The 19,764-nt window shown below is 40.2% G+C and overlaps 1 protein-coding gene across 2 annotated transcripts; it reads right to left on the bottom strand.

Moving 5' to 3' along the window:
- SARAF (store-operated calcium entry associated regulatory factor) lies at nt 292-19,388 on the bottom strand. 2 transcript variants are annotated; one of them, XM_001924775.4, is made up of 6 exons: nt 19,053-19,388; nt 12,171-12,349; nt 7,676-8,093; nt 4,468-4,597; nt 3,720-3,874; nt 292-1,067 (listed from the first exon to the last, which is right to left on the bottom strand). In XM_001924775.4, exons 1-6 carry the CDS (start codon nt 19,153-19,155, stop codon nt 1,042-1,044), a joined length of 1,011 nt encoding a protein of 336 aa, XP_001924810.1. In that variant the 5' UTR covers nt 19,156-19,388; the 3' UTR covers nt 292-1,041. The 2 variants fall into 2 exon arrangements, with proteins under 2 accessions (XP_001924810.1, XP_020932001.1); XM_021076342.1 differs by lacking the exon at nt 292-1,067 and having other exon boundaries at nt 1,797-3,874; nt 19,053-19,352.

Genomic DNA, 19,764 nt, shown 5'->3' with positions numbered 1-19,764 from the left:
GAGCCGTGGAATGGGGAGAGAGATTTGAGCTCTACTCCCTGTCTCCTTGCCAAGTGACCTCGAAAAGCTCTTTCTTTTCTCAAAAGCCAGAGCCATGGTATTGGCTTCTATGCACATCAGGCAGGGAGTCCTTGCTTGGTAACAAAATGACCAGTAGCCAAGGAGGACTACCAGGGCAATTACTGTTTAGGGAGACAGATGTCCACATGAACCCCCTTTCCTTTGAGAAAAAGGGAAGAAACCTACCACTAAGTTGTGGCAAGCCTGGTAAAAAAGCAAAGATAAAAACTTTGTTTTTATTTTTTCTGTCATTTTAATATAAGATTGAAACAGGCTGTTACAACACTTCAGATTCCACAGCGAACTGCATGCTTTAGCTATTAGAAAACCCTTACTGAAGCACTTCAACTTCACCTCTTAAAAAAAATGAATGTGGAAGTTTCAAGCATTTCTGTCGGCACACAATCATTCACGATCTTCTAGATAGATATTTTCTACCTTTTCCTAAAAAAGGAATTCTCTCTTACCAGAACCCGACCCACCTGAGTTCAGAAGTGATCAACACACATAGGTAAGTGTAAGTTGGTAGTCCAAAGCTTGGTTTAAATGTTTGGCGAACAGCAAACACCCAATAATACGTACCAAATAGATTACTATCATTTCTATGACATAACAACTCATCAGTTAAAGCCACCTAAGATTGAAAATTTCTATACTCAGTGGCTATTGGTATTACTGGTATAAAGACTTGCATCTTATGGCATCACAAGTTTTAGAAATTACACAACACATTCTCAGCATTTCACAGTAGTCATCACTTCCAAAAACTAATATACATCTGCAGGTTACACAAACATACAATTCTCTACATAAGCATTTTGTCATGTCACCTCTTAGTCTCAAATAACAGGATACAAAAAGCTGTACAGGACAAAACACCACAGAACTTTTGCATGTGTCCTTGTTAGGTAGTTTTTAAGAGAAAGTGATGAAAAATCAGAAATTCTGCATCCAGTGTTTGACCCCAACTTTGTACTTTTCTCATCGTCTTCGGGTACCACCATATCCTAGAATGAGAAGAGTAAATTTTAGATTAGCTTTTTCAAATGCATTAGGATTGCAGTAATACCTGTTTATTGTTAGCAAATGAGTAAGAGACAGGAGGGAAGAAGAGAGACAGAGTGTGGAGCAGGACTGTGCAGGACAGTGCATCACCTCCCACAACAGCCCCTCCACTCATCTAACCATCATCGAGTCTACTAAACACACACGTGCCTGCTGTGAGTAACAGCCAGGAAACCAAAGATGTGTTCTCTGGTAGGGCCAACGTGGTACTGACAACACTCAAAGTCTAAGCCAAACAGCAGAGAGGCCAATGCAGCCTAAGCCAAGCCCTGCTACTTCTGAAGACCCCAGCAGCAAAGAGAAGAGTTCCCGCCTTTTGATAATAAACCCCCCCCATTCCGCCCCCCGCCACGAGAGAGAGGGAGAGGGAGAACAGACAGGTTAGAAGACCACAAGGGTTCCCCTCTGAAAACTCAATTTTTTTCAGGTTTCCCTGTAGATTATTTGGTAATATTTTATGATTTTCTTCATATAAGCCCTATACATTTCTAGTTGACAGTTATGGTTTCTTACAATTTTTATTACCACGGAAAATAAGTTCTCTAACGTCACATTATGTCCAATGGAGTTAAATTTTTATATATCCTCTCAATCATTACCATCCCTTTGTCTCCCCAAAAGTAACCACTATCCTAACATCTAACACCATAGATGAGTTTTGCTTCTTCTTCTTTTTTTTGTTTTTGTTTTTAGGGCCGCACGCATGACATATGGAAGTTCCCAGGTTAGGGGTCGAATCAAAGCTGTAGCTGCCAGCCTACCCCACAGCCACAGCAATGCAGGATCTGAGTTACATCTGCAACGTACACTGCAGCTCACGGCAATGCCGGATCATTTAACCCACTGAGCGAAGCCAGTGATTGGAAACATGTCCTCATGGATACTAGTCAGATTTGTTACTGCTGAGCCATGAGGGGAACTTCCAAGTTTTGCTTCTTATTAAACATGTATATTTATAAAATATGAATTTTGCAGTCATAATGTGGACATTCTTTTGAGTTTGGCTTCTTTACATTTGGTAGATCTGTCCACATTATTGTACACAACTATTCATTCACTCCCCTGTTGCACAGTATTCCACTGAATATAACTCAATTTATTCATCCATTTTACTGCTGATAGGTATGTGGATTTCTTCCAGTTGGAGGTACTATGAATAAAGATACTGTGAACATCCTTGTACTTACCGTCTAGTGTACAAATGTATACATTTCTGTTGCTATCTATCTATGAAACTGCTGGATCTTGAGATGTTTATGTTCAATTTTAGTGGGTGATGCCAACAAGTTTTTCAAAGTGATCATATCAATTTATTCACACAGCACTATGAGAATTCTGCTTATATTTTAAAGCATATTTAAATATTTTCTGTCCATTTCCAGAGTTATTCAGTGTTCTATGACTTCCCCTGCTGAAGAAGGTAAATCCAGTACACAACCACCTAGCACTGCCTCATGACCCACGACCTTCCATTCTCTGCTAACAAGCTAGATGTTTAATTCCAAATAATTTGGCTTTTTTTTTTTTGACTTTCTGACTTTTTGTCTTTCAGGGCCACACCCACGGTATATGGAGGTTCCCAGACTAGGAGTGGAGTAGGCACTGTAGCCACTGGCCTACGCCAGAGCCATGGCAACCCCAGACCCTTAACCCACTGAGCGAGGCCAGGGATCGAACCTGTGTCCTCATGGATGCTAGTCGGGTTCATTAACCACTGAGACATGACGGGAACTCCCGAATAATTTGGTCTTTTATCTCTGCTTTTTAAAGAAAATTTCCTCTCAGCGATGGCAATAAACATATCTTTGGCAATTAAAGAATGTATCAATACAGTTTTGAGTTTGACCGAATTGAAAAGTCCAACCTTCTACCTAGAAAGGTTCCATTTTAGAGCATAAAAGACTCCCATATATTAAATAGAATTAAACATGTGGAAACCAATGTCCTAGAAGGTTTAAAACTTTGGTTCATGGTAGAAATGAGCTGAAATCAAATTCCTCTTTGAGTTTTAAAGTACAGAAGTGTTGAGGAATTCCGCAGTGGCACAGTGGGTGAAGGATCCGGCATCATCACTGCAGCACCTCAGGTCACTGCTGTGTGGTCCCTGGCCCTGCAACTTCCACGTGCTGTGGACATGGTCAGAAAAAAAAAAAAAAAAGACTAGAAGCAGGAGGAAGGAAAGGAGTACCCATTGTGGTTCAGCAGTAACAAACATGACTAGTATCCATAAGGATACGGGTTTGATCCCTGGCTTTACTCAGTGGATTAAGAATCCAGCATTGCCATGAGCTGTGGTGTAGGTCACAGATGCAGCTCAGATCCAAGTTCCTGTGGCTGTGGTGTAGGCCGGCAACTGCAGCTCCAATTTAACCCCTAGCCTGGGAACTTTCACATGCCACAGGTGTGGCCCTAAAAAGCCAAAAAAAAAAAGTGGTAGGAAAGAATGAATCTGAATTATTATTTTAATCTCAGCTGTGCAACTAATATTTCTGGTATTACATAAAACCATGATTGCTAAATATAAAATTAATCACCTTAAATTCCAAATTATTTCTGTACTTCACTGAATAGGGCTTCTTGGTTTTTGCTCTTACCTGATGCTGTTCTGGTTCTTGGCTCTGAGCTTGAACAGGCCGAATAGCTGCCTGGGCCTCCACGTAGTGGTGAGTAAGCCCGGCTATTCCATGTGCTGGTGTATGAGGGAGGGTGTGCTGGGTAGTACCACGAGTCTGAGAAGGGTGTTGCTGCTCTGTAAAGACAGAAACTCGGGTCAGGCGGTTTTCTTGTGACTATCATTTTTAAATACCTTCCTATTCCTAAACCATTAGGAAAAAAAACTGTATCAAGTCTTTTTTCCTCAATGTTCTGGTATGTTAACAAGAAATAACACATTGTTTTGTCACTGCTGGGAAGAAAACGACAGAGAATAAAGGCTCTTTCTTTCTGAATTTGCCCTCAAATAAAATCTAAGCTTAAACTACTGTTAATACTAGAGACATTCCAAAATCTGGTCCCAAGCTCTTGCCACCCTTGCTTCTATCATTTCAAATCAGAATGCGGACTGTTCCCCAACGCACTGATCTTTCCTGCCTTCTCAGAAGTCAACATTCTTTCTCCTCTCTCCTATCTACAGGCATGACATGTGAGAGAAAACTCACGTAATATAGATCACAGCATTCCTTTCCCCACCCACCAGAGAATCTGATTGAATAGGGTAATGTCACCTTAATTTATTTTCCTTAACAAAACCAAATCCAGTCACATTGTAAACAAAACAAAGAAGCCTCTAAAGAAAGGCTGAATTTGAGACAAAGGGCCAGGAGAGATAAATGCAAAACCTACCTATTGCTGCCAAACAAATATCCTAATATTCCTCCAGTTCCCAAGCCAGTCCAAAAGCCTGGTCCTGAATTTTCATGTCCTTGTTGTCCAGTAAAAGCACTGCCAAAACCGGAAGTTGCACCATGAGGTCCTAGAAACAAAGATGATTTAATTCTGTATCCTCTCTTAATAAACAAAACACCACCTACAAAACTAAAGATAATATGGCATTTCAATTGTTTCATCTGTATGACTTAATACTACTCAGGCTTCAACTTATAAAGTCATATTCCAAAAGTGTATTCATACAGTATTGGTTAATAACTAAGGAGTACCTACCTTTCCCACACATATGGAAAAAAGGGTGTTTTTAGGACAGGAGAGGGTAGTTTCTTCCTGTAAGGTCACATCTGCCCTGCTCAAGACTAGCTACAAGGAGTTCCCCTTATGGCTCAGCAGGTTAAGGACCCAATGCTGTCTAAGGATGCGGGCTCGATCCCTGGCCTCGCTCAATGGATAAGGATCCTGTGTTGCTGTAAGCCATGGAGTAGGTTGCAGATGCAGCTCAAATCCAGTGTTAGTATGGCTGTTGTGAAGGCTGGCAGCTACAGCTCCAATTCAACCCCTGGACTGGGAACTTCTTTCTATATGCAACAAGTGAAGCTGCAAAAAGAAAAAGAGAGGAAAAAGAGAAAGGGGAAAAAAAGGGGGAGGGACTAGCTATGGAAGATGACCCCACGTGTCAGTTACTTCCTTTCCAGATTGCAAACATCTCTAGAAGTTCCAGGAAACAGCTGTACTTAGGTGTCTAATGGAAGAATCCAAGTGGAGAATATTTGTTAATCAGGAAGTCAGGTCTTAAAAGGACCAAAAAATATCTTCTGCTCAGAGGAAGTTTTTCTTAAATTGCTGTATAATGCACACAAAGGAAAGTGTGCAAATCCTACATGTACAGCATAACAAATTTGTATGTGTGCACCCGTGTGTGTAACCACTAACCACATCAATAAAACCTTTCAGCACCCAGAGGCCCCCTCAGACAACTCACAATAGCTACCCACGTCATAGAGAAGCTTACTCTGTCTTCTCTTGCTGCACTTTGTTTTTACCCATTCTTAAACTTTTTAGCAATAGAATCATATGTTAGTGCTCTTCTGTGTCTGGTATATCGTTATGTCTATGCGAGTCCACCTCCACCACTGCATATATCAGACTTTTTGGTTTTTTTCTAAATGTTATGTATAGTACGCCAATGTGTGAAAAAAAAAAAAAAAGAAAAAAGAAAAACACCATCTGTCTCCTTCTAATGGTTATGGACATCTTTTTTCGTTTTCAGCTGTTGTGAATAAAGCTGCTGTGACCATCCTTGTGCAGATCTTTTTGTGCACACAAGCATGCATTTCTCTTGGGTGTGTATCCAGGAATGAAACTGCTGGGTTATTGGGTGGTGTATTCTAATTTTAGTAGATATTCAGGTTTCCAAGGTGTTTTTCATTTTAACTCCTTCCAGCAAGTTCCAGTTGACTATATCCTTGCCATTGCTTGGTAGTTCATCTTTTTAATGTCAGCCATTATGGTGGTTATATGGTGATGAACCAATAACTCAGGTTTTAGGAACCTCCCCTGCGGTGCAGCAGGTCAAGGACCCAGTGCCATGCAGCTGTGATGCAGGTCACAACCACAGTAAGGGTTCGATGCCTGATCTGGGAATTTCCACCCTCCTTAGGTACAGCCAAAAATAAATAACTAAAAGCAGATTAAAAATAATAATAATTCAGGTTTTATTCTGTGTTGTTCTAAAGACTAATGATGCTGAGCACCTTTCAGATTTTTATTGGACATCTGGAGATCTTCTTTTACCAAAAAAATGGCTCTGCCCACTTTTAAATTGGGTTGTCTCTCTTTTCTCAGATTTGTGGGAATTCTTTATTTACTGGAAATACACATCCTTTTTTGGAAGTATTTTTCACAAATACCTTTTCCCAGTCTGTGGCTTGCCTTTTCCCTCTCTTAAAGTGTCTCTTTTGATGACCAGACATTCTTAAATTTTTTTTTTTGGCCATACCCACAGCATGTGGAAGTTCCCATGCCACAGCAGTGACCTCAGCAGTGACCTAAGCTACTGCAGTGACACCACCAGATCCTTATACCACTGCACCAGAAAAAAACAGCTTTTGGGGGGTTTAGTTTTTTTTGTTTATTTGCTTTTTCAAGCATTCTTGTTTTTGGTTTTTTTTTTTTTTTTTGGTCTTTTTGCTATTTCTTTGGGCCGCTCCCGCGGCATATGGAGGTTCCCAGGCTAGGGGTCGAATCGGAGCTGTAGCCATTGGCCTACACCAGGGCCACAGCAACGCGGGATCCGAGCCGCATCTGCAACCTACACCACAGCTCACGGCAACGCCGGATCGTTAACCCACTGAGCAAGGGCAGGGACCGAACCCGCAACCTCATGGTTCCTAGTCGGATTCGTTAACCACTGCGCCACGACGGGAACTCCTTTCAAGCATTCTTAATCAAATAAAGTCTAACTTATCCATCTCTTCCTTTCGGCTACTATTTTTTGCATTCCAAGAAATTTCTGCCTGTCATGACAAATATTGTCCTATGTTTCCTTCTGGAAGCTTGTTTTACCTTTTATGTTGAGCTTATAGCACTTAATGAATAAAATTCTGTATATGGTGTGAAACAGAGTTCAAGATAAATGCTTATTGCCAAATGTGATCAAGTTTGATTAAAATGATTTATAATTTAAACATGTATCCTTACAACAATAATTACAATTAACCACAAAGAAAAATAGAAGATGTAAAAGAAGTTGAAAGTAAAAAAGTAAGAAGATAAACCTGGGAATTCCCATCGTGGCTCAGTGGTTAACAAACTTGACTTGTATTTATGAGGATGTGGGTTTGATCCCTGGCCTTGCTCAGCGGGTTAAGGATCTGGCGTTGCTGTGAGCTGTGGTATAGGTCGCAGACAAAGCTTGGATCCCGAGTTGCTGTGGCTGAGGTGTAGGCCAGCAGCTACGGCTCCGATTGGATCCCTAGCCTGGGAACTCCCATATTTCATGGAAGCGGCCCTAAAAAGACAAAAAAAAACAAAACAAAAAACAAAAAGAAGAAGACAAAGCTACTTTGGTTTCCCAATGCAACCATTTTCCATTTTAGAAACCAGCACAGGAGTCACTACGTGACTTCCACCCTACATACTGTCATTGCCTTGGGAAACATACCTGTGAACTCAGACTTGAAGCCTGGAGGAGGGGGTCCTGCCGAGTTGGTGAACCTCTGATAACGATGGGAATATGGAGGATACTCAGAATATGGTGGAGGAGGATCCTGACCATCACTAAGGAAGAATTTATAAACTCCAAAGGCGATAGCAAGTAGCAGCACAATGGTAATCACGCCACTGATGCTACAGGAATCTGGGGAGTACAACTTATTATAATAATTAGAGAAAGAATTAAAGCCATGGTTTTCTCCAGACTCTCTCAATTTCCTCAGGCCGAGTTCTGTGTAATCTAAGTTATACTCCAAACCACAGGAACCTCTTAGCACATACTGGTCTTCAGAGGAGTCATAGCCTTCACAGCTCACCACAGTTTTTCCAAATTTGTACGCAACATCTAAGTCAGTCTTACATTCCCACTGTGAAGAAAAGTAGAAACAGGTCATTAGATCTAAAAAGGCTTTTTTTTTTTTTAATATATACTATTTGGGCTATATAGTTATCATAAAACAGCAAAATGAAGCAAGGGAATGATAAAACTCAGGACGAGTATTTCTATGTTGAGGGAGAGCAAACTAGGGGCTTCAAAGATATTGGTGATGTTAAGGTTCTATTTAAGTTAAGTGGTGGGTACATGAGTGCTAGTTTTATTACTATTCTTTATTCCTTACATATAGATGTACATATTAATCATTCTCTAGTTAATAAATTTTAAGGAGTTCCCATCGTGGCTCAGTGGTTAACCAACCTGACTAGGAACTATGAGGTTGCGGGTTCAATCTCTGACCCTGCTCAGTGGGTTAAGGATCCGGCATTGCTGTGAGCTGTGGTGTAGGCTGGCAGCAACAGCTCCGATTAGGCCCGGGAACCTCCATACACCGCAGGTGCAGCCCTAAAAAGACAAAAGACAAAAATAAATAAATAAAAATAAATAAATAAATTTTAAGCTAATTTTAAAAATGCCAACTTTTTAACCACCGTTGCTGAAGATGCTTTCTTTAAAATACAGAAGTTTTTTTCAACATTAAGGCTCAAAAATCAGCATCATACATGAATATCTGGTAGCTACATATGGCATCAAAGATAATACATAACCTTCTGGGAAAAACTTTCCTCACAAATTCTATAAAAATCACGGACTACCTGTAGCAGGGTCCAATCCCTTTTTTTTTTTTTTTTTTTTTGTCTTTTCTAGGCCACACCCGCAGCATATGGAGGTTCCCAGGCTAGGGGTCTAATCAGAGCTGTTGCTGCTGGTCTATGCCACAGCCACAGCAACTCCAGACCCGAGTCACATCTTCGACCTACACCACAGCTCATGGCAACGCCGGATCCTGAACCCACTGAGCGAGGCCAGGGATCGAACCCGCAACCTCATAGTTCCTAGTCGGATTTGTTAATCATTGAGCCCCGACGGGAACTCCCCAGGGTCCAATCCTAGAAGTAATTTGCTCAGTTTTTTTTTTAAGATATTTGGAAAATGCAAAAGTAAACTGTGCTAGCCTCAAATTTTTCCAGCTTTAAAAAAAAAAAAAAAATTGGTTTAATGTAAATTCTTTATTCTGAGTGAGTAACATGCTTCTTTAGAAACATTTAAAAAGACATTAGCTAAACAAATCTGACTGGTACCACCACTTTTCTTTCTTTTTTTTTGGGGGGGGGAAATAAATTACCTTCCTTTCTCAAACTTCAGATACACTATTACAGCTTTACTCAGATACAATTCACATACTATAATTCACCCATTTCAATGTGTGTGTATTCACAGAGCGTATTCAGAGTTGTGCAACCACATTACGTTCAATTTTAGAATATTTTCATCACCCCCAAAACAAACTTCATCTCCATTAGCAGCCACTCCCCATTTCCCCCCAAATCTCCCAGCTTTAGGCAACCACCAATCTGTCTCCAAGGCTCTCCTTATTCTGGACAATTCATGTAATGGAATCATACCATGTGTGGTCCTTTCTGACTAGCTTCTTTCACTGGGCAGAATGTTTTCAAGGTTCACACATGTTGTAGCATGTATCAGCATTTCATTCCTGACTATGGCCAAATAATATTCCTCTGTATGGATATACCACCTTTTGCTCATTCACTCATCAATGTTGGACATTTAGATTGTTTCTACTTTTTGGCTTTTATGAATAATGCTGCTACAAACATTTATGTATGTTTCTGTGTGGATACATGTTTTCAATTCTCTTGGGTATACATCTAGGAGTGGAATGGCTGGGGCATATATTAACTCTAAGTTTAAACTTTTGAGATGCTGCCAGAGAGTTTTCCAAGTGACTACACCATTTTACATTCCAAAAGGAAGTGTATGAGAGTTTTTCCACAACTTCACCATTTATTATCTTTTTTGGATTTTTTTTATTTTTATTTTTTTCTTTTTACAGTCACACTCATGGCATATGGAAACTACCAGGCTAGGAATCTAATCAGAGCTACAGCTGCTGGCCTCCATCACAGCCACAGCAATATCAGATCCCAGCCGCATCTGCAAACTACACTGAACCTAGTGGTAACACCAGATCCTTAACCTTCTGAGTGAGGCCAGGGATTGAACCTGCATCTTCATGGATACTAAGTTGGGTTCTTAACCTGCTGAGCCACAACAAGAACTCCTATTATCTGTCTTTTTTTTTTTTTTTTTTTGTCTTTTTGCCATTTCTTGGGCTGCTCCCGAAGCATATGGGAGGTTCCCAGGCTAGGGATTGAATCGGAGCTGTAGCCACCGGCCTACGCCAGAGCCACAGCAACGCAGGATCCGAGCCGCGTCTGCAACCTACACCACAGCTCACGGCAACGCCGGATCGTTAACCCACTGAGCAAGGGCAGGGATCGAACCCGCAACCTCATGGTTCCTAGTCAGATTCGTTAACCACTGCGCCACGACGGGAACTCCCTATTATCTGTCTTTTTGATTAGAGGAATCCTATCGGGTGTGAAGTGTTACCTTACTGTGGTTTTGACTTGTATTTCTCTGACGGCTAATGATGTAGAACATTCTTTTCATGTGTTTATTGGCCATTTGTATATCTCCTTTGGAGAAATGTCTAGTCAGATGGTTTTGCTCACTTTTAAATTTGGTTATTTGTCTTCCCAGTGAGTCATAATAGTTGTTCTTCATATACTCTGGACACAAGTCCCCAGTCAGACATATGACTACAAAAGCTTTCTCGTTTGTGTGGGTCCTTTTCACATTGCTTCTTTTGTTTGTTTGTTTGTTTGCTTTTTGCTTCTTAGAGCTACACCTGCAGCATATGGAGGTTCCCAGGCTAGGGCTGAATTGGAGCTGTAGCTGCCGGCTTACACCACAGCCACAGCAACACCAGATCCGAGCCATGTCTACAACCTACACCACAGCTCATGGCAACACCATATCCTGAACCCACTGAGGCCAGGGATCAAACCTGTGTCTTCATGGATACTAGTAGGGTTCATTAACTGCTAAGCCACAACAGAAACTCTGGGGTCCTTTTCACATTGTTGATAGTGTCCTTTGAGCCTAAAAGTTTTTAGTTTGGATAAAACATATTTTTAATGTTGTTGTTGTTGCTACACTATTTCATTTTTAAGTAATTTTATTTGAAGAAAGATTTATAAGTTTGTTGATTTAGGCAAATAAAATAAACTCAATCTCTATTGGTTATTTTGAGTTAATTATTATTTCTTTGATAGTATATACTAAAAGTGGCTTCTACTTATTATATTTAAACTCTTGGAATTAGAAGCAGCTGTCTCTGCTACAACATAAGTCAATGTATAATGTCCTCATACTTCTTTGCTCATGCCATTCCTTGCCTTCTCTATTTCTTCAGCTGTAAAAATCATATCCTTCCTTGCTAACACAGTGAATACTTTAAGTCTTTCCCAATCCACCCCTGCCCCAATTGGACATGACTTTACAGCACTTTGTTGGCACCAAGATGTAATGTGAGTGTTTGTCTTATATTTTCTACTAGGAAGAAAGTTTCCTGAGGCTTGTGATTCCATCATTCATTTTTGTATAAAACTATTTCATGTACATTTAATTGGAATTCTCTGATGGCTCAGCAGGTTAAGGATCCAGTGTTGCCATTGCTATGGCTTGGGTTGCTGCTGTGGCGCAGGTTCGATCCCTGGCCTGGGAACTTCAGCATGCCATGGGCACAGCCAAAAAAAAGGAGGGGGGGTATTCTTGGAGGAATGATGGAAAAATGATAACCAAAGGAACTCCTCTACCCCTACCCCCAAATATATGAAAAATTTTGAAAATTTACTAACGTCTTAGAAGAAAGTTATGGCATAAAAATTGCAATGAATATTTCTGGGCTTTAAAATCAGTTCATTTCTTTTGGAGGATGATTCTTCCAGAAAAAATATTCATATATTTTAGGGTAACCTGAGATTTTTCCATATGTACTTCCCCAAAATACCGCATAATGTCTCAATAAACACTTGACTGAAAAAAATTTCATTTAGACCGCCATCAACATAACAAGTATTACCTGTACATCATAACCATCCCAGCCTTTGTTCTGACACTGTATGACCTTTGGGGTGTAAGAATCACATCCAGCTGTGCCTCCAACACACTTCAACTGTGGGATGGGATCCAACCTACGGGAAGTGGTATAGCGGTCATAGTGGAGGGTGAGAGCTTTTATATCCCTCAACAATATTCTGTCTGAAACAGTAAGAACACAGATAAACAGATGGTAAGTATCTTGTCCTACGGAGAGATTCATTCTAATAAAACTTTTATCATAGGAAATATTTTCAAAAGCAAAGGTCTTTCTGCCTTTTGAAGATGACTAAGAAAGAAGATCAAACAGTTTCCCAAGTCCCAAGTCTCAACAACCTTCAGGGCTTTTGCACAAAATTCAAAAAGTCACACTTTTCAGGATGGATGCCCACCCAAACCACTTCTCTGCCAAGAGTTCTACATAATTTCTGCCCAATTAGAACCAAAAGTTCATTAACCTGAAATGTTGGATAACTGTATGACAACATTAATGGTTAATTAAAATGGCAAAAAATATACATGAATACATGAAGCACATTTAATAACTTAAACATCTGTCAACAAGTGAATGGATTCATAAAAGTTCGGCCTATTTACAAAGAGGAATAGGCCAGCAGTTAAAGTGAGTGAACTAGAATTCATGCATCAGAAGAGAAACAGCAAAAACATTTTAAGCAAAATACAAGTTGTAGAATGTTTAGTATGATAAATTTATGTAAACCTTGAAAACACACACACACACAAAAAAAAAAAAAAAAAAAAAAAAAAATGGAGTTCCCGTCTTGGTGCAGTGGAAACGAATCCGACTAGGAACCATGAGGTTGCAGGTTCGATCCCTGGCCTCGATCAGTGGGTTAAGGATCCAGGGTTTTGGTGAGCTGTGGTGTAGGTTGCAGACATGGCTCTCATCTGGCACTGCTGTGGCTCTGGTGTAGGCCAGCAGCAATAGCTCCAATTAGACCCCTAGCCTGGGAACCCCCATATGCCATGGGTGCTACCCTAAAAAGACAAAAAGACAAAGAAAAAAAAAGAAAGAAAACTCGTGAAACAGTACTATATAGTGTTAAAGTCTGAACATGTATATAACAGTATGAAAACATGCATAGGAATGACAAAACACCAAATTCCGAGTATCTCTGAGGAGGGAGGGAGAGAAAGGACTTTAGCTATCTGTAATGTTTTATTACAGGGCGGGGGGGATGCTGAAAATATAGTAAAATGTGAGGATTCGATAAAACTGGGTGGTGAGTGTATGGGTTTTCATTGCGTACTTCTGTGTGTGTTTAAATATTTTAAATATTTCACAATTTAAAAAATTAAAAACATTTGACCTATTTCACAAATTAAAAATCACCTTGACATAGAGGTTGTTTGTTTGGTTTTGTCTTTTTATGGTCACACATATCCATGGCATATGGAGGTACCCAGGCTGGGGGTCTAATTGGAGCTGTTGCTGCCAGCCTACACCACAGCCACAGCAACACCAGATTCAAGTCACGTCTGCGACCTACATCATAGCTCACGGCAATGCCAGATTCTTAACCCACTGAGCAAGGCCAGGGATTGAACCAGAAACCTCATGGTTCCTGGTCGGATTCATTAACCACTGCGCCAAGACGTGAACTCCAAATTTTTTTTTTTTTTTTGAGTTTTCAAGGTTTACATAAATTTATCAAGAGAACTCCCCACAAGTGAATTTTAAAGTGTTACTGGAAAATGAAAGAGTCTTCATACTTATCACCCTTGAATTATGATGGAAGATACAATACATTGGTTCACTCAACTTCCATTCGATTATAAAACTGAATGATACAGTGCACATTACTCTTCATATGCTTTTCCACTAATCATACACCAGGGATAGTCCCTCACATTGGCAATATAGATTTATACTTATTTACCAAAAATGAACATGATAAATTTGACTAAGACTTATTAGCCATATTCTCTCACCAAAATACAATAAACCAGAAATATAATAACACAATACAAAAATACAAAAGAAAAAAACTAAAAGAAGACAGCTGAAAATCAATAACAAAGAAAGGAAAACTGAGCTATAGCTATAAAACATATGAAACATATATGTTTATATATGTCCATATTAAATCTATGGTAATACAGACAGTAACACAGGATTAGGAAATTGATCACCATGTGCACAATATATAAAAGTTAACCCTTGATGGTTAGAAACTTACCATAAAACACACAACAAATTAAAAATACTGAAAGGAGGCACAACAGTATGTTTATGATCATGGGATGGAAAAGACCTTAAGATATCAAAAGCAAGACTGACCAGCAAGATAATGACTTCAGTTGACAAGTCATGTTCAATCTATGAAAATCCAAGAATCCATAATAATATTCAGAGAGAGAGACAAAAACTCACTTGTCTACACTAAAAGTAGCTACCAATTACCTCCTTACTTTGAAAATTGGTAATAAAAGATTTAAAATTAAATGTTTATCCTGACTTTCCAGCCAGAACTATAATCTGAAATAGCCTCAGCTGAGAGGGAAAATCTCAACTTCACTAAAGAATACCAGCCAATAAATGCAGAAGAAATGACAGAATTAGAAAAATCATCATTTTATCAACCCCTAAAAACTGATTCAGATATAAGGATTAATTAGTTTTAAAATAATTGAATGGATATTGGTATGATGCCAAGTAACACCACAGAGTGCCTTCTAGTAGTTTGAGAGGGGAAAAATGTAACCACAAGAGAGAAACAAAGCCATTTTATTTCAGCAGTCAACCTTAGCATTGCTAACAGTAGAACAGCATCAATCTGATAAAACACCATCTCTTATGATGTAATCCCCAAAAGTACTGAATATGAATCTAATCAATCTTCTGGAGCTAACTTTCAGTTTTTTACAACTACAGGGAGGAAAAAAATAAGCTAAAACAATGCCATGAGAAAACAGAATAAAGAAAGTAGGATATTCAGAAGGGCAACTGGCCCAATCCTGACAGCAGAGTAATAGCATAAAAAAGGGACAGTTCTACATTTTAATAAGACTTAAGGGCTAATTCAATCAGATGCATTGCATAGTCCTGGCCTGGGGCCTGGTTTTAACAAACTAGCTCAAACGTTTTAAGGACAACTGCGATATCTGAATATGGAATGAGTAATTGGTCAATATTAAGGAATTGGGGGGAGTTCCCGTCGTGGCGCAGTGGTTAACGAATCCGACTAGGAACCATGAGGTTGCGGGTTCAGTCCCTGCCCTTGCTCAGTGGGTTAACGATCCTGCGTTGCCGAGAGCTGTGGTGTAGGTTGCAGACGCGGCTGGCTTGGATCCCACGTTGCTGTGGCCCTGGCGTAGGCCGGTGGCTACAGCTCCGATTCGACCCCTAGCCTGGGAACCTCCATATGCCGCGGGAGCGGCCCAAGAAATAGCAACAACAAAAGACAAGACAAAAAAAAAAAAAAAAAAAAAAGAAATTGGGATTAATTTTGCTAGGTGTAATGTTATTTTTATTATGTGGGGAAAAGTTTGTTTAAAAAAAAGGTTTAGGAGTTCCTGCCCTGGCGCAGTGGAAACGAATCCAACTAGGAACCATGAGGTTGTAGGTTCGATCCCTGGCCTCACTCAGTGGGTTAAGGATCCAGCACTGCCATGAGCTGTGGTGCAGGTCGCAGATCCCACACTGCTATTGCTGTGGCTGTGGCACAGTCCAGCATCTATAGCTCTGATTCGACCTCTGGCCTGGGAATCTCCATATGCCTAGGGTGCAGCCCTAAAAAGACAAAAAACAAAAAAAGAGAGAGTTGAAAGAAAGAATATAAGATTAATAACTTTCCATCATAACTGAAAATATTTTCCCCAGAATCCCTCCACTACACCAATTAGAATGACATGGCATCAAGGGATTCTAGTAAAATGAGTATTTGGCTTTTCTAGTATTTACACAGAGGTAGACAAGGAGAAGAAAGTAGAGAACAGCTTCTGAGTACTCATCCAGCAGTATCTCTTATGCTTCATACAAACAGTAGAAGAAATAACATTTTATTTAGAATTGCTGGACCTACAAAATCCAAGAGAACTTCCCAAAAGACAACCCTGTCATAATACAATTTGATAAAACAGCTGGATATTTTATCAATTACCAAGTCAACAACTTTATCTATACCTGTGATATCCAATTACATGAAATTGTAAAGGCCTATCTCAAATTAGTGACAAACTACACACATACATAAAATATCTAGAAATAAACTTAAAGTCAATATGTGACATATATAAGAAAATATACATACAATAAAACCTAAATAAATTTAATGCACTTCCAAACAGGAGCCCAGCTGGGCTCTTTTGGAACTGGAAAGGAATTATGTTCAAGGTTAACATCTATAAATACCCAAAAATTTCTTGAGAAAGAATACATTGCTTAAGTAAGCAAATAAGATATATTATATAGCACAGCAAAGTAGAGACATTACTTTGTAATAACTTTAAATGGAGTATAATCTATAAAAATATCAAATCACTACACCTTAAACTAATACAATATTGTAAGTTAACTATAAATTCAATTTAAAAAATGCACTGTTTTTATAGTCAATTAAAACAGAATGCATTGCTCTACCAGATAATGAAGCTTACTATAAAATTAGAATAATCAAAATAATACAGAATCATAACAAAAACAGGCAAGTGAACTGTGAAACAAAAGTCTAGAAATAAATCTAGATATGTGTGGGAATTCAATATAAGATAAAGTGGGCTTTCTAGAGTTCCCGTAATGGCTCAGTGGTTAACGAATCTGACTAGGAACCATGAGGTTGCGGGTTCGATCCCTGGTCTCGCTCAGTGAGTTAAGGATCCGGCGTTGCCCTGAACTGTGGTGTAGACTGCAGACGCTGCTCGGATCTGGCGTTGCTGTGGCTCTGCCGTAGGCAGGTGGTTACAGCTCCGATTAGACCTCTAGCCCGGGAACCTCCACATGCCGAGGGTGCGGCCCTAGAAAAGACAGAAAGACAAAAAAAAAAAAAAAAAAAAAGATATAGTGGGCTTTTTAATTTAGTGGGAAAGGAAGTCTTCTTCAATAAATGGTTTGGGCATAACTGAGTAAATAGCTAAAGGAAAATCCACCTAAAGCTATATAAAAACTTAATTCCACATGGGCCAAAGATCTAAATTTTCAAGAAACATATTAGAATGCCTTCATGATATAGTTCCTCAAAAGAAATTTAAGGTGGAGTAGAATTTATAAAAACTAATTGAGTTTACACTGCAAAATATTTTGGTGCCTTTTGTTCCAGAAGAGTAGTTTTATAGTGTAGGTAGACTAAGAACTACCAGGAAATGGTTCACCATTAATTTAAATATGGTTCCTTTTTTTTTTTATTATTCCCCTGACTCTTCATCTATAAATTTCCTTTTTTTATTTAAGAACTGATTGAGGGAGTTCCCACTGTGGCTCATCCAGTTAAGAACCCAACTAGTATCCATGAGGATGTGGTTTGATCCCTGGCCTCACTCAATGGGTTAAAGATCTGGCTGGCATTGCTGCAAGCTGCAGCGTAGGTGGTAGATGTGGCTCAATTGCGGTTGTGGCATAGGCAACTGAGTTGCTGTGATTGTGGCATAGGCCAACAGCTGCAGCTCCAAATGACCTGTAGCCCAGGAACTTGCAAATGCTGCAGGTGCAGCCCTAAAAAAAAAAAAATAAAAAAAAAGAAAGAAAGAAAGAAAAGAACTGATTGAGGGTTCAACTACTTAATGTTTTAATCTAGTTTCTAAACTATAATTCTGATCAAAGTCCTATTTACATGAAACTTTCTAGGAATACATTAGGAAAATTATACCGACATCATTTAAATCCAACTTGACTTTTCATTTATTAGTAATAAAACATCCACATCAAAGGAGTACTCAAAGTCAAGTACTTACAAATAGTGCCTTCTCTCTCATTTTAACATTTAAGAATAAAATAAGAAACTACAGAAAAATCTGTTAAGTTCAAAAACACAGGCATTTCCTCTCACCAAGTCATGATTGCAACATTAGTACACATTCCATACCTCAACATCTTTCCTTTCCAAACCAAAAATGATGTTTTCATAGTTTAAGTCATTTTTTTACATCACTCCTATTTAAAGCATACATCATTTATTAAATGGAAATCTGTATTATGTGTACATACATACACACACAATATTAATTACACGGAATACTATCGATCCCATAAAAATTTGTTAGACAAGTCTAATAACATAGTGATATAAAAGAAACTTTTCCCTAGAAATCACTTACCGTGTACCATCACACACACAAAATTTTTTTTTAATTCAATGGGAAAAGCTGGTGTAACGCAATGTACTTTGCTGTAATAGAATAAACAGCACAACTTGTGCTCAGGTAAACAGTACAGTTTATGATTCTGCTAACCGACTTCCAAGGTTTGCAGCCCTGTTCACTAAGTGTGACTCAGAGATTGCCGGTGCCATGGCAACTCTCAGGTGTAGCAACAGGCAGCCAAGAGAACAGCCATGACATCAGACACTCTTGACAACAAAACAAGAGGCGCAGGTGAGGGACGAGATTTCCAGCCAGACTCAGGGGATGAGGGGTGTAGCCCGAGGAAGGAAAAGGTGGGCAAATTCTAGGAATCCAGGGAAGGGAGATGGGAACATTAATTACATTAGATCGTCCCGCCCCGCCCCGCCCCGCCCACTCCCCAACAGTCTACACTTGTCTGGGAAGAGCAAAAGATCCAGGCAGGACAGAGATGAACAGCGAAGAGGATGGAAATGAGCAAATAGGGTAGAAGGGATATGGTCCCCAGCCGGGGTCCTCTCAGCGCCTGCCGAAGAGAGCAAGAGGAGGGAGTGAGGGCAGCACTCACCAGGGTCGTTCCAGCCCCGGGTAGGGCCCGCGATCAGCAGAAGCAAAAGGAGACCGAAGAAAGGGCAGCATCTGGTCGCTTTCGGCCCGCCGGCCGCCGCCATGGCGCTTGGTGAAGATGGCGCGCAGCTGCGGGGTGCTCGCGGGCCAGAACACCAGGCTGCGGAAATCCGCGAGGCCCTACGCAACGAAACTGCAGCTCGGGCCGCGGAGAGAAGACGATCTCTCCGTAGACCCGCAGCCTCAAGGAAGGTCGGTGCGCCTGTCTAACGTCACTGCCGCTGAGGCGCGTGGGGGAACAGGAATGGTCGAAGCTTGGCCCCGCCCCAGGGGCTCAGAGCCGCTGAGGGCGGTGGTGGGGGCAGGGTGGTGGTGGGGGCGGGGCGGGCCGCGTTAAGGGCGGAGCCAAGGGCGAGAAGCAGGGCCTGGGGGCGGGGCCGCGGGCCGGCCTCCTGCGGATTCACGGTGAAGGTGCTGTGGTTGAAGAGAGTGAAACCATCGCAAAGCAAAAGCTAATGTAGTTAAGTGATGTATTTACAAAACCTCAATAACCTTCCAGAGGAAAGTTACTGTGCCTTAATCAACTTTATGGCTTCAGCACTTAGCATAATTCGTGTTCTATTAGTTTGCTAAATACATAGGAGATTTAAAGAGAGAGAGCGTGGAAATATATTGTCTAGTTTCAGAAGCTCAGAACTTTTATACATTTCCTC

Source organism: Sus scrofa, chromosome 15 (genome assembly GCF_000003025.6).
Source record: "Sus scrofa isolate TJ Tabasco breed Duroc chromosome 15, Sscrofa11.1, whole genome shotgun sequence".
Lineage (NCBI taxonomy): Eukaryota > Metazoa > Chordata > Mammalia > Artiodactyla > Suidae > Sus > Sus scrofa.
Note: the sequence above shows the minus strand (reverse complement) of the source record. Positions and strands in the feature narration are given on the sequence as shown.